We start from the raw sequence: 14,780 nt of genomic DNA, 5'->3' as shown, positions 1-14,780 counted from the left end.
ACCACTCACCATCACCACTGACGGTGTTCCGGGGACCCAGAAGGGGGACGTGGGGACAGGCCCAGCTCCCTCAACACAGGGGTGGGCTTCCTGGCAGGAAAGCTGCTAAAGAAACTAGGGAGAGCCATTTCTTTTTTTTTTTTTTTCCAAAGATTTTATCATGCATTTATTAATTTAAAAATCTTTAAAGTAATTTTGATTCACTACAAATAACCTGACATATAACAACCACAAATGGATCCCCATTTATAATAAGAACATGATAACCACACCTAGTCCTGGTGATGTTTTTGTTTTACTTTTTGTTTTGCACTCAAAAATGTAAGAAAACATTAAATTTCAGATACACTTTTTCATTAGAAAAAGATGTGTCAGACACAAATACAAAATCAGAACTTCAAGGTAATTAAAATTCCCCAAATAATGAGAAAGGCATCAACTGTGAAAAGTGAAGCTGCTTAGAATTTTTTAATTATAGGCAAAACATTGTAACATCCCTGATTGTGTCTATCATCAAATCCTAACAATTCTCTTCTTATAATGGGGAGAGCCATTTCTTTATTTAAAAAAGAAAACCAATGACAAAGCAAAGGAGCAGATGCTTTAAATTTTTAAGAGCTTCATACTCTCAGGTTATTTCCAGGACACTTACACATGCACGGGGACAAAGGCACCCACACACCTCGCCCATCTGACCTCCACAGGACTCCGGGAGACCACTGCTACCACAGGCACTGCTTCAATCTGGGGAAACTGAGGCTCTGGAATGAAGCTAGTGGCCTGAGTTACCAGGCCATCAGTGGGAGCTGGCTGGAGCCAGCCCTGACCCCAGTGTGTGTGCGTAGCATCCTTCAGTGCAGGGATGCCTCCTTTGCACAGAGTGTCTAAGACAGACACAGGGGCAGCAAGACAAACAGGGGGAACCTAACACCAGTCAACAGGTGTGGGGAAGGAGCAGGAGTAGCTGGAAGGCGTCCCCACGCAAAGCCTCACTGCAAGGGGCGCCCGCAGCAGTGCACAGGCCTGCAGGGTTAGCCACGGCCTTGATTGCAGGCACCTTGTAACTTCTCAAAGGTACAGGGTCCACAGTGGGCCAAGCTGCTGCAGGGTCGCCTGTACAGAGCACATCAGGGAATGCTGGGAAGTGATGAGTGGTGCAACGGGCCCTTGATCCAACTTTCTCTGCACCCATCACCTGCCCTCCATCTGGCTCGCCAGCACCTGCTGTCCAGAAACGGGTCAACACCAACTCAAGAAGGGCAACCTGGCATTCAAGTACCCACAAGCAAAGAACACCATCCAAGAACCAGGAAAAGAATGGCTGCTGGCTTCTGGGGCTTACACATCAGTTTAAAACCACCTTCCCACTGCACTCAGGATATTGGAGAGAACCGCATGACATCCACACCTGAAGGCAAAGGCAGCCACCTGGAAAGATGCAGGCTCCACAGGCAGCATCGCTGAGCCATGCTGGTGCATCTCCACATCGCCCCTCGACACGCTGATGCACACCCACCACAGACCTGTGTTCTCTAATTGGCCACCCTCAGCTTCCCTGAGCCTGGAGCACCTTCCCTGAGCACCTCTTCAGACCTGCAAAACCTGACTCTCACAAACCCAGCTCGGGTCTGACCACAAAGTCGCAAGTGTGAAGCTGCCGCACGGCCAGCATCAGGAAAGATTAAAAACATCCACCTTACCCAACCAGGCACAGGCGGCTGACCGAATACTTCACACATCTGTCCCCTCACCCAGGCCCTTGTGCTGCCCAGCTCAGGCCCTCAGAGCCTCCATCCCAGGCCTCCCCACCTCTGGTCCTGCCCTTCCGGAGCACCCACCCCCAGAGACCAGACTTCATCGGCCCTGAGCCTCAATTTCAACATACAATGGCTGTGCTGCTCAGCACCTGGGGCTTACCCATGAGAATGAGGGGTGCACTTTCATGTCTCTGAGCAGTCCCCCAGGACCAGATAACAGATAGGGCTCCTAGTTCACAGGAAGCCCCAGATCAGTGCAGCACCAGAACTCGTGGAGCCAGAGTGATGAAGTACACACTGAACAGAAGACGCTGCTGCTAGGAAGTATTAGTTACAACAGCTTACAATTATGATTTTTAAAAAAAAAGCTGATATGGTGTCAGGGAAAAAGAAACCTAAGATTATATGAGGACATCACTGGGATGACAAGGTGCCCAGACTCAAGACAGAGGAAGGTGTCAAGGTGCCAACCACAGCGATGGCGTGGGCCCAGGGGGACAGGGAGTCGCCACTTTCATTAGGTATTTTGCAAGTTTTCTACACTGAGCTATAATCTTTTTACAGTAAAAAGAAATAAACCCTTCACTCATGTCACTTTAAAACGAGTTCAGTGACCCCACAAACTTCACAAACATGCAAGGGACCATCCCCTCTGCAGGGGCTGTTGCAAGTCATGAACATGCCCTGCTGACCCGGTGACTCAGCCAGGAGCCGAGCTGCAACATGGCCAGGGAGGGACCCGACCCAGAGGATATAATTAGCATCACACTCCAGTGCAGCCAATTGGTGTGGGGCCAGGAGATCTCCCCTCTGGATGGGTAGTTTGGACTCGAGTTTTTTTATTAATGAGTGACAAAACAACTGCACATTGTGGCTGTGTCACTCACTGTACCTAAAGGTCAGGTGATTGGGGAACTGACCTCAAAAGCAGCCACATATCACTGGAGGCAAGTCTCACACAACTCCAGGTCGCGTGCAAGCACAGACCGAGGAGAAAGTCATAAAGGCAGACAGCAGCAGAGCAAGGCCCCAAAAATGGAGGACCTCCGTAAGGCCAACTATGAAGGCACAGCACGCATTGCCAGCCGGGGCCCTGCCAGGCCACATCAAGCTGCTACCATGGAAGACGCAAATTTCCCAAATCCAGGGTCTGCTCTGGGTCCAGAACTCCATGGAACTGGAGAAGCGGTCTTGTTTTTCAGAGACTCTCCAGAGATGTCACAATCCCGGTATGATGTCAAAACTGCTTCAAGGGTGATGAACTCTGGCCTTGCCGATGAGTCAACAGAGGGTGGGTTTCCGCAAGCAGCCTGCTGTTTACACACATAACCATGGCGAACGGCATGCAGCCGGAAGCCTAGGCAAGGGTCACAGTGGCTGAGGTGGAGCTTGGCCCCTCACACTCAGCCTCACGGGCCTCCTGCAGAAACTGCTGACACCCACCCCTGCCGGGGGACTCAGCCTCCTGCAGCACCTATGAGACCCAAGCCTTCTGGGAAGGACTCACCCACCCAGAACCATCAAGGGCCCACTTTGAAACACACAAGCAAACTGAACCCCTAAGCCAAGCAGGCAGGAGGCCATTGCCTTCAGAGAGGACAGAGCTCAGGCCTCCCATGGCATCTGAGCCCTGTCCTAGCTAGGAGATTCCCTCTGGTGACTCGGTCCCCTGCGTCTCTGCCCACTGTCTCACCTGAGAAATGAGAGGTGCACCCACCAGGGGGCGGAGGGCAGGGAGAGGATGCGGTAGCAGCCGAAGAGCAGACATGGGGAGCAAGGCACAGGTGTCGGTCACCATCATCCTCAGGCTTTCTCAGGGGAGGGGGCACAACACGGTCACAGCTAGTAACTTTTAAGAATTTGCATGCTACTCATGCCATCTGTGCTCCAGGAGCCCAGAATGCTGGCATCTGACTAGGACTGAAGACCACAGCGGGACCCCCTTGGGGTTGAATCCCAGGGGCTCAAGCTTCCTCGCAATCCCAGAGGCAGACTGGGCCAGTGAGGACAGTCCCAGTGATCTCAGGCTGGCAGACGCTGCCCCCCCAAGCCCCAAGTGCCCCCAGTGCAGTGGGAACAATGAGCTAGCCTTCTGGCCAAAGTTGTCCAGCAAAGGACATGTTCCTGGAGCTTACTGGGGCCTGGCCCACAGCCAGGAGGGGCAGTGCCAGCCATTCCTAAAGGTGGCCCATCTGAAAAGCAGATCAGGCTGGCAAGAGCTGCCCCCCTTGGGTTAAGGAGGGTGCCCCCCAGGAAGGGGAGATGAACCCGCCTCCTGGGCCTCGCCGTGGGAGGGGAACAGAGGCTAAATTAAGGCTCCTCCTGCCACTGGTGCCCAGGCACACATCCACGCAGCCGCCTCCTTAGCAGCAGGCAAGCAGCCCCCAGCGCAGCTCCAGAACCATTCTGAGGCAGTCTGCCGGCTTCCTCCACCTCTCTCCACAGTACGGCCCCAGCAGAGCCCTGTGGCTGCCCTCCACACCTTTACTTGCGCCAGCTCCCATCCCCGTCCCCAGTCTCTCCTGTCTCAAGGCCAGTACCCACAGCATGCCTGGAACCCCTCTCCCCTCCCTCCTCAGGACTCCTCACCCAGTGGAGCTCACCCATGGAATCTCCTAGAAGCTCCCTGTCCCCCCCTTTACCCCACCCTCCCCAACACTGACTACTGACAAGTCCTTCACATTGACTTCTGTGCTGCCCTGTTCATTATCTGTCTCCTGCCTCTAACTCATGACATTTGGGCCCTCCTTGGTCACCTGTGAACGTCCAGCTCCTGAGCAGCAGCCCCATACAAACCAGAAGCTCAGTCAGATTTGGGTGTGACGCAGGAACCCAGGTTCCCGATATTCCACAGTTCCTGCTCAAACCTCCGGGCAGGAACTGGCTCTGGGTATGGGCACCAGGTGCTGTGAACACCAGAGTGGTAGGAGCTGCACTACAGGCTGCACTTGTGCCAACAGGATCCCCGCAGCCCAGAGAGAAGGGTTTGGAATTCGGGGGTGGGTCAGGCACTAGGACACTCATAGCTCTGAGAAGGATCCAGAATGGGGAGGGTCAGGCCCTGGAAGCCTCCTAACTCTGAGGAGGAGGATCTGGACTGGGAGGCGTCAGGCACAGGCCCCAGGCCTCACACCCGAAAAGATGAGATTCAAACCCAGATAGGCTCTAATCCCCAGGCTTCTTGCGCCCCTCCCTGGGCCAATTTTTCCTAATTAGCAATATGATCCTCTCCACCAGGAAGTTTATAATCCAGGAGAGGAGAAGGTCACCCAGCAACAGAGCCCTCCAAATGCTGAAATGGTGGAGGCCAGTGAGCATTTTAGGGAGACGCTTCCTCAGAGTGGTCAGGGGACACTTCTCTGAGCAGGTACATCACACTATCTTGGAAGGATGGGTTGCATCCACACTTCCTCTTTTCTCCCGGAAGTAGTTCATCACAGTGAAAAAGAAGACCCACAGAGCAGCTGCCTCAGGACTCACTTGAGTTTGGTTTTTTTTGTTTTTTGTTTTTTTTTGTTTTTTTGTTTTTTTGTTTTTTTGTTTTTTTGTTTTTTTGTTTTTTTGTTTTTAATTCAAGGAACACTGCATGATCCCCAAGTCTGGATGGGGGCAGCTGAGTATATTACTACATCTTTCCAACTACTACTTTCCACCACGCTCTTTACCTTTCACCACATTCCAGGCTGGCCACCAGGTCTTCACAAAGCCAGCTCAGACTCCACAGACCCTGGTGACAGAGACCGAGGACTTCTACTCCAGCTACTCCAACAGCTGGGATTACAGGCTCCCTGGAGCCACAGAGAGAGATTCATAGGAAGTTCCTCTCTGGTTCCCTGCCACAGCTCAATTTATAAAACCTTCTTTGCCACTGGCAAATGTTGCCACTGGCAAACCATACAACCACAGCCACTAGAGAATACAAAACTCTAGATGATAATGACAGCTGTACATACGAAGTTTTGTTAATAAACAATACACTTCTCTGGTCACACAAACCAAGTTCAAGTCACCCTCCCCATGCCCACCAGCCAAAAGCCCTGCACATACGTGCCTGGCTGCCCTGATTTCAGCTCAGTCAGCTACACTACCCAATGGGTAAGATTAAATACAGAAATGCCAAATAATTTAAACTATCAACCAGCTTCTGAGAAAAACGCAAGTTTGGGTCACCCCGAAAACAGCCCAGCCAGCCAAGTTGCCCCAAATGGCTTTAGAGAAGTTCTTCAAGGAAACCCCTCCCGACTGGTCAACACTAATGTACACAGCTGGGCTCCAAGTAGGATGGGCTTGAGTCTGCGGCTACCTTCACCCTCACATGAGGAAGATCCAGCTTAGTTAGGGGGTGTAACCAACACCCTAAATTAAAAATAGCAGTGTGACAGTATGAGATGGGTGCACAGGCAGGCCTTCCAGACGACTGAATCAAGTCAGGGCAGCATGGCAGGGAAGGCGGGGCTCCTAAACCGAAGTGACCAGGTACCAAGTTCGCCTTATTTACATGACTCATGAGCTGTCCCCAGGCTGTTTCCAGGAAAGCCTGCCTTCCTGCTGGACAAGTCTGAATGGCCCAGGAAAAGGGACTCAGGGCCAGAATTCCACAAGGAGGAGGCTTAGGTTGGCCACGGTGCCCCCACATTCTCCTCCTCACCTGCAGGGGCACCTTAGCCTCATCTTAGGGAATCCTTTTGACAAGGTGAGAACTCGTTTTTCCAAAAAAGATGAAGTCCCCATTCTACGAATGGCAAAGTGAACACCAGGACAGGAAGGAAATTGCTTAAAAAAAAAAAAGGTTGGGGGGGGAAGCTTGGCAAGGGTGGGCATCGGGATAGCAGTGGGAACATTACACGGGAAGACATTCCCGGCTTAGCTCATGGTGCTGAGCAAGTCTGGGGCAGGAAGAAAGCCACATTCCTTCCTAGTTAGTCTCTCTCCTTGCCCGCCCTCGTCCGCACCCCCCTTCCCAGTACACACACACACACAGGGGGTTGGGAGGGCAGGTCTTTCCTGAGCCTGACAGCAGACAATCCAACTCCACCCCCAGCTACTTTATGACTATGGATCCCTTACTTTCCAAGCAAGGAGGAAAAGGCTCCCAAACCACTTCCCCTCAGGTCCTGACCACTCTGGGCACCTGCAACTTCTGTCTCAGCACAGACGGAGGGCGCCATGACACAAACAGAAATGGGAAGAAGCAGGTTTCTGACCACGGCCCCCAGATGTTCCCCAAAGTCAAGCCTGAAAGAAAGGGGCACCACAGCCTCCTCCCACCCCACGCACCAATGAAACGCCGCAAACTTCCCCAGATGGGCCCAAATCTGGCTCCTGAGAGGCGGTGGCCAGAACTCCCTCCCGGGTGCCCACTACACGTTCCCAGCCTGGGAGAGGCATCAGGCCAGCAAACCCCCACATGCACAACTTCTTTCCCCAAAAAACCACTCCCACTTTCCAAAGGTGTCAGTGGGACAGGGTCACCTGGGTAAGTTGGGCGGGAGTTAGGAACAAGCTGTCAGTTTCTGCCCAAACTCCCCTTCCCAAGAACCAAGAGTGAACCCGATTCCAGGGGCCCCACTGGCAAGCGTCAGACAGGCCCCCGGTGCACACAAGCCTGCCCACACAAACGGAATGGGACCCCACAGGTGCCCTGACAAGGGTGCCCAACTGACCCACCCTGCCAGAGGCCAAGACAGAGAGGTCCCAAGTCCCCCCACGCCCCGTGACCAGACAGCGCTGCCACTCCCACCCCACCCTCGAGCCAGGTGAACAGACCAGTTCCTGCCCAGGTGCCAGGACGGCCCCGGAGGTCTCCATGTACCAAAAGAGCCGCCCCCGGACCAGGCGCCTGAGTTCGGGCCCCCCGGCCTCCCCGGGTCACCCGTCAGTGCAGCCTCCCGGAGCCAAGAAGAAACGCGGTTCCCCGCGCTCCAAACCACACATGCGCCCACGTCGCGACCCGCCGGCCCAGGGACTCGGGAGCAGCAACCTCGGACGACAAACGCCGCACCTCAGACCAAGACGCCGCGGCGAGGAGAGCGCGAGGCCGGCCTGCGCCCAGACATCCCCGACGGCCGCGTCGGCCCCGCGCCGCTCACCTGGCTGGCGCGGTAGCTCTCGAAAGCCCTCAGGGCACTGTCGGTGAGCTTCACGTGGAACACCGACACCTTGCTGCCGTCGCTCACCCGCCCGCACGACAGCCCGTAGCTCCGAGCCTCCTTCAGTGCCGCCATCTTGCGACCATCGCTCACCCGCACCCCCTTCCCGGCTCCAGCGCCGGCGCGCCAGCCACGCCCCTCCCCGCCGCCTGCTGACGCGCTGCATTATTCATGAGACGCGGCTGGTCCCGCCCTCTCCAAATCCCCAGAGGCCCACAGTCGGCGCCGCTCTCTCCACTAACGTACTGCATTATTCATGACGCGGCTGGCCCCGCTTCCTGCGGGCCCCGGGGAGGCTCACAAGAACCTCCCCGACAACTTGTGTATTCATGAAGCCTGAATGGCCCCACCTCTCAAGACCTTGTAAGGACCTGACTCCGCCCCGACACGCGCATCCCCCGCCAGGGCCCGCCTCAATATGTGTTATTCATAACCCTGACTCAGCCAAGCACGCTGAAGCCCGGACCAACCAGCCGCTGACGTGATGCATTATTTATGAAGTCTCTTCAAACCTCTCTCTGGCTTCTGCTGAGGGCCGCAGCGGGAGCGGTGGGGGCGGGGAGGGCGGGGGCGGTGCAATACACGTGGGGGGCGGAGCCAGGGGCTGGCAGGGTGAGTGGGCGTGACTGTGCAAACCGAGCTAGCGCGTCGGCCGCTGGGCTGGGCTGGAGGGGCTTTCCTTAAAGTGAGCGGATGGAATTCCTTGCCCAGTAGTGCTTGGGGGATTGATTGGTAGAGGAGTGCTGGTAAACTTTGCTCATGGTAACCTTAGACTTTTTTTTTTTTTGGTATCATTAATCTACAATTACATGAGGAACATTATGTTTACTAGACTCCCCCCATCACCAACAGTAGACTTTTAAGAAAATAAAATCCTATATCCCCAAAGACCTGTGAGATAGTTTGTCCAGCTCTCCCATAAATTACACAATTCAGTGGTATTTAGTACATTCACCATGCTGTGCAGCCACTGGCACTATCTACTTCCAGAATATTTTCATCACCTCTAAAGGGAACTCTTGCCTATTGAGCAGTCATTCCCTATTTGCTCCTCCCCAGCTGCTGGCAACCACTAACCTACTCTTTGTGTCTATAGATTTGCTTATTCTGAACATTGCATATCAATGGTCTCATATAGTATGTGACTTGACTGCCTGCTTCCACGCAGCATGATGTTTTTGCAAAACTTATTAAGGAAACCTCCTTTGAAATGAAGTCAGGATGCTAGAAGAGGGAAAGAACTCTTCATGCCCAAGGAATTCAAGTAAGGTCAATTGCAGACCCCAACAGGAAGAAGCATATTTTGCGTTTTCCAATAGAAAGAAGCCTACTTTACTACCCCTGAAGGAGGAAGATTTTCTCCTTGCCCAGCAACAGCTCAGCCAATGAGAGATGGCCAAACTCTGCTATTCCCAAACAACCCATTTTGATGGTAAAATTACTGGTTTTATTTTTCAAGGTCAACATTCTTAAGGCCATCCACATTGTAGGCATGTGTCGAGGATTCATTCCTTCTTATCACTGAATAATATTCCATTGTGTGGATGGACCACATTTTGTTTATACTTTCATCTGTGGATGGACATTTGGGTTATCTCCATTTTTTTCACTATGATGAATGTACAAATTTTTGGGTGGACATGTTTTTCTTTCTCTTGGATCTATACCTTGGGAGTAAAATTGCTAAGACATATGGTAATTCTATGCTTATCCTTTCAAGGAACTGCCAGGCTCTTCCTCACAGAACTCTGCCATTTTATCAATCTTCCATTTTATATGTGAGAAAACAGGTTGAAGACCTGTACAAGCTTTTCCCAGGCCCTCTGGTCTCCTGACCTACAGAAAGTTAAGTCATTTTCTTTCTCACTTTAATCTAATTACAGACAGTGGCCATAGGATGAAGATTATCAGGTAAGAAAGGAAGTTGAAGTCCAGGGACCTTGTCTGTGTTTCCACCCAAGTGATCTCATTAGATCTCATTAGTGCCTTGCCAGCACTACCATCTATTTACTCCTTGACTGTGAACTGTTGATACCCCAAAAGCAGTATTAGATTCCTTGCAACCTTTTCCTGTACTGTACCTGTCATTAATATCTCCATTTACAAATGGAGAAACTGAAGCTTGAAGGGGTAAGGCAGCACTTGAAGGCATTCATTATGCCAGTGAGCAGGCTGGCTGGAATGTGAACTCAGATCTCTCTGACCCACAGTCCTCCGGATTACCCTTCACCCTCTGGTACCTGGGTCTCTTTCTATATAATTCCTCATAGAACATCCTTAGCACAGGTTCAGCAAGGAGGTGCTCAAAATACATGTGTTGAATGAATAAATTCAGCCCATCAGCCATCAGCCCATCTCATGGAGGAGGAGAAAGAGGCTCAGAGAACTTCAAGGTCTCACATGCAGCTGCAGAGATTCCAACTCTAGCCCGTCTGAGCCCCAGGCCAAAGCTCTGGAATCTTCCCCCTTCAACTGGATCATTTGATCCCACAAGAAAGATCCTGGCACCTGCTTGGACATGCTGACCTGTCTGCCCACTGTCTGTATCCAGGTGTTAAAAGGGAGGCTGAGCCAGGTAAATACTGGAACAAGAAGGCCTGCACTGCCCAGAAGGGCCACAGAAGGGCAGGAATAAGGTCATCAGGGGAGTGGGTAGCCTGGAGTAGAGGATTGGGAGGGTAGAAATAGCCAGACTACTGAATAGAGGAGAACATGGAAGGCAGCAGCACAGAGGGCCAACCAGCTCACTATGTGACACTGGGAAAGGCACTTCTCCTCTCCAAGCCTCTGTGGATTCACCAGAGAAAGAGAAAACAGTAATAATAACAGTCACCCACACTGAGTGCCTAAAACACCAGGCACTGTGCTCAGTGCTTGGCATCCACAACTGCCTTTTGGGATGGATACAGTGTTTTGGACCCTGCCAGATGAGGAAACTGAGGCTTACAAAAGTTAGAATGAGGAACATTGCAGCTATGGGCTGCACTGCTTGGCAATGAGCATTTCTCGACTTTACATTTAATGCTCTAGTGGCTTCCAAGAGGAACCCCAGAACAATAATGGAGGATTCACCAAGGCCTTGGCATACTGTTCAAATGTCTCTAAGAACTACGTCATCCAAAAAACTGGAAGCCAGTTGATCACCTTGGGGTGACCCCTTGATACAGTCCCCACCTGATAAGATCATTGCAGAAGCTCTAGTTCTATGGTGGGAACAGTGGCCCTAGCCTGCCCCCACCACCTGTGTGACCTCAAACATACTTTGCCCTTTCTGTTCAATTTACTCATCTATAAAATGGGGGTGTGGGTAAAACTGCAGTATTTCCAGAACCTCTTGCCTGGCTTTAGTTCATCTGTATATCAACAGGTGTTTTAAAGGGTGAAGAGAAGTGGTCCATGTACATATCAATAGGTAATTATAAGGGCTTGCAGGGTTTATCAGGACCAGAGAGGTTGGGTGGAGCTCTCTTCTGCTACAGCCAGTGCAGGAGAGAGGCAGGGATGACTGCTTGTAAAAAATAAAAGTGTTTCTAAACTTTATTTCCCTCTTTGACTGATTTCGGTTTTAGAGGTTTTTGCCCGGGGGTTTTCCCCCCAGAGTTACAGGGGGTAATAACAGCATTTACCCAAGAGCCAATGGCAAAAAGCAAACATCTTGTAAATCATTATTATTATCAATAGGTTTATAATTTATCTACAAAGTCCCTTTTCTTCAGAAATTTATATTTGCATAAATTTAAAACCATATGTTTTTAAATCATACTGGGATGAACACACACCATTCATTATTATTATTGCTAACTAAGAGCTATTGCTAATATATGTATTAGTTAGCTATTGCTGTATAACAAAGTACCTCAAACTTAGGGTTCACAACAACAAACATTATCTCACAGTTTCTGTGAATCAGAGGCTGGAGTGTTTTAACTGGACTTCATAAGGCTGCAATCAAGGTGTTAGCTGGGCTGTGTCCTCATCCAGAAGTTCAACTGAAGAAGGATCCGCATCCATGCTCCTTTGAGTTGTCGGCAGAACTCATTTCCTGGTAATTGTAGGTTTGAGGTCCCCATTTCCTTGCTATCAGATGGGAGCCACTCTCAAACACTGACCACATGGCCCCGTCCATCTCAGTAACAGAGAGCCTCCCTCAGGTCTAATCCCTCTCCTAGTTCAAATCTCTCTCACTTCTTCTGCAACCAGTAGGGTCAGGCCCACCCAAATTATCTCCATATCTTAAGGTCAACTGGGCCCAGTAACAACATAATCATGGAAGATCCACCTCATTCCCAGTCCTGGGATGATGCAGGATGAGAAACCCCAGGAACCCCTTAAAATTTTGCAACCCACAGCCCTTGGAGCTGCATCTTTGCACATCTATCTCACAATTTCTTACAAGTTGAGTTGCTGGGTCAGAGCAAATGGGCCTTAGGGATTTTGAAACATACTGTTTTGCAGTAGAGGGAACATGAGGATCCATAAGGACACTCAGTTTGGAGCTGGCCTTTCTGCATGGTGGGGGGGCCATCGTGCAGTCCTGGGGACCTACGTGTGCTCCACTGCTCCCTTAACTGGGCACTTTTTGAGGCCCCTGGCCTCATTCATGCAATGAGGAGGCTCATAGCCCTTCTCAGGATGGGTGGGAGACACATTGTGGGGGTCCCTAAGATGATCCTCAGGTTTGACTTGCTAGAAGGACTCACAGGACTCAGAAAAGCTGTTATATTCATAGCCATGGCTGATCACAGTCAAAGAATACAGTCTAAAATTGGCAAAGGAAAAAAGTGCATAAGGAAGACCCCAGGAGAAACCAAGTGCAAGCTTCCAGTTATGGATAGTGCTTGATTCTCCCAGCAATGATGTGTGACAACATGCACAGAATATTGCCAACTAGGGAAGCTCACACAAGCCTTGCTGTCCAAAGGTTTTATTGGGGAGGGGGAGTCAGTCATGCAGATATGGGGTTGACATCAGTCTCCATAGGGTGACAATCCCGCACAGTCGAGCTGATACCTTTTGGCCAAAAGCCTCCACCCTAAATCATATTGTTAGTCTAGATTATCTGGTGTGGTCCAAGGTCTCAGGTAAACAAAGATACTCTTATCAGTCAGGACATTCCAAGATCCTACAGGTAGCCTCCCAGGAGCCAAAGAAGGGCCAGTCCTTTCTTGGGAGTACGCAGGGTTTGGATGAGCCTGGCTTGCCAAGTTGTTTCTTTGCTATTCTACATCAGGTGGGGCTCCAAAGGCCCCCAAGCCACCATGTTGCCTCATGAGTCAGCTGCCTCATCCTCACCATGAGCAATAAAGAGGATAAGCTTGATGTTACCCGGGAAGGGTTTGCAGGGCTTACCATGGGACCCTTCCTCAAAGGTGGCCTGCGGGCTGGCTCTATCTTCTGGGAAATTTTCAGGGTCCATTAAAACACTTCCATGTTCAGGAGACTGAAAACTCCACAGTTGATCCCCTCCATGGTAATTTCCTTCCATCTGTCCGTCTGTCCACAGCATTTATTATCCCTCCTTTCTGTCCTTGGCCCAGTCAGCAAGGCTCCACCAAGACATGGACAGGCCACAGAAAGAAACTTATATATCACCTGGCAGACCCCCTCTTTTCTAAATGCCCATTTCCTGTAAAAGATACCCAGCTTGACTCAAGCAAAAACAATTCACTGGTTCAAAGATTGAAGAAATGACAAACTCCAGGGACACTTGACACCATGACTTAGTCTCTCTCTCTCTCAACTCTGCTCTGGGTAGCCCTCCCTCTAGTCAGGCCCTATCTCTGTGGAGGCAAAGATAACCACAGCCATGCTAGGCGGTTGTCCCACCAGCTCAGCGGCAGCCCCGAGAGAAGAGGGCACCTATTTCCCCATAGCTCCAGCGGGTCTCAGGGAAGGTTTTGGTTGGCTCACTGTGGGTCACATGATCATCTGGAAGCCAGTCACTGTGGCCAGAGGGCTGGGATGCTCTGATTAGTCAGACCTGCACTGCAGCTTTATCCCTGAAAGCTGGTGGGAAATCACTCCCATCTGTACAGAAAGGAGTGAAGGTGAGTTCCACCAGGAGAAGAAATAGGACAGGTATTCAGGAACACTGGTGGTTCCCCAGTGGCTGGCCCTGGCCAGCCATCAGCCCCAGGTTGTCCTTTAAGGATGACATGAGATGGAGGCATGCAGAGACGCATGCCTCATGCTTGGGAGATGTGAACTCTCACATGCACACAAAACTCATTCTACCATGCTCACTTCCAATTTATAGCCCTCTGTGAGCCACACCCCTGAAGGGTAGGCCAGCCTGAGTCAACAGCCAAGACAGGGTACACAGAAGGCATTATTCATGTCTTGGTATGAAAGAAAAATCCATTTTAACTGTCCTCTGAACATACCGTGCACCATCCAGCCAGCACACCTTGTACCAAGGCAATGCCAGGAGTGCCATTTGCTGCCACCAAGGGCAGCAAATTTCAATGCCCCTTGTTCTGGACACCCTGGCTCCCCAGCCCTGCCCTGTTCAGACCATTGAGGATGGAATGACCAAGAGAATAAACATACTGGAGTTCATAATCCTGGCCTTGGAATTCAAATCTTCTCTCATCTTCTGACCAAAACTTGCAGGGAGGTGTAGAACCAGGGCTGGGGGCGGCAAGAGCCCAGGTTCTGGAGGCAGGCTGACCTGAGACTGCTGCTGCTTCTGGGTGGTGGGACCCTGGGCAGGAGCTGTTTCCTCCCTGAGCCTCAATCTTCTCAGCTAATAATGGGTACAACCAAAGCAACCTTGGAGCAAACGGGGAGGCACACCTCGCCCAGCTCCAGTGTTACTAAAAAACTACTCTTCGGGACAGTGTGGGACTCACCACGGGGAGACAGAGACCCTTAG

The 14,780-nt window shown here is 51.3% G+C and overlaps 1 protein-coding gene across 2 annotated transcripts in view; it reads right to left on the bottom strand.

The window, feature by feature from the left end:
* The window catches only part of ELL (elongation factor for RNA polymerase II), a 66,139-nt gene extending 58,069 nt beyond the window's left edge, over positions 1–8,070 (bottom strand). Inside the window, exon 1 of one of the 2 annotated variants that reach the window (XM_073220310.1) lies at positions 7,847–8,070. In XM_073220310.1, coding sequence (XP_073076411.1) covers positions 7,847–7,981 — 135 coding nt within the window. In that variant the 5' untranslated portion in view covers positions 7,982–8,070. The remainder of the gene's footprint in view (positions 1–7,846) is intronic. The other variant, XM_073220311.1, reaches the window with a different exon arrangement.
* Between the last annotated feature and the right edge of the window lie 6,710 nt (positions 8,071–14,780).

Source organism: Manis javanica, chromosome 13, assembly GCF_040802235.1.
Source record: "Manis javanica isolate MJ-LG chromosome 13, MJ_LKY, whole genome shotgun sequence".
In the NCBI taxonomy this organism is placed as follows: domain Eukaryota; kingdom Metazoa; phylum Chordata; class Mammalia; order Pholidota; family Manidae; genus Manis; species Manis javanica.
The sequence above is the reverse complement of the archived record's forward strand: the minus strand, read 5'-3'. Positions and strand labels throughout refer to the sequence as shown.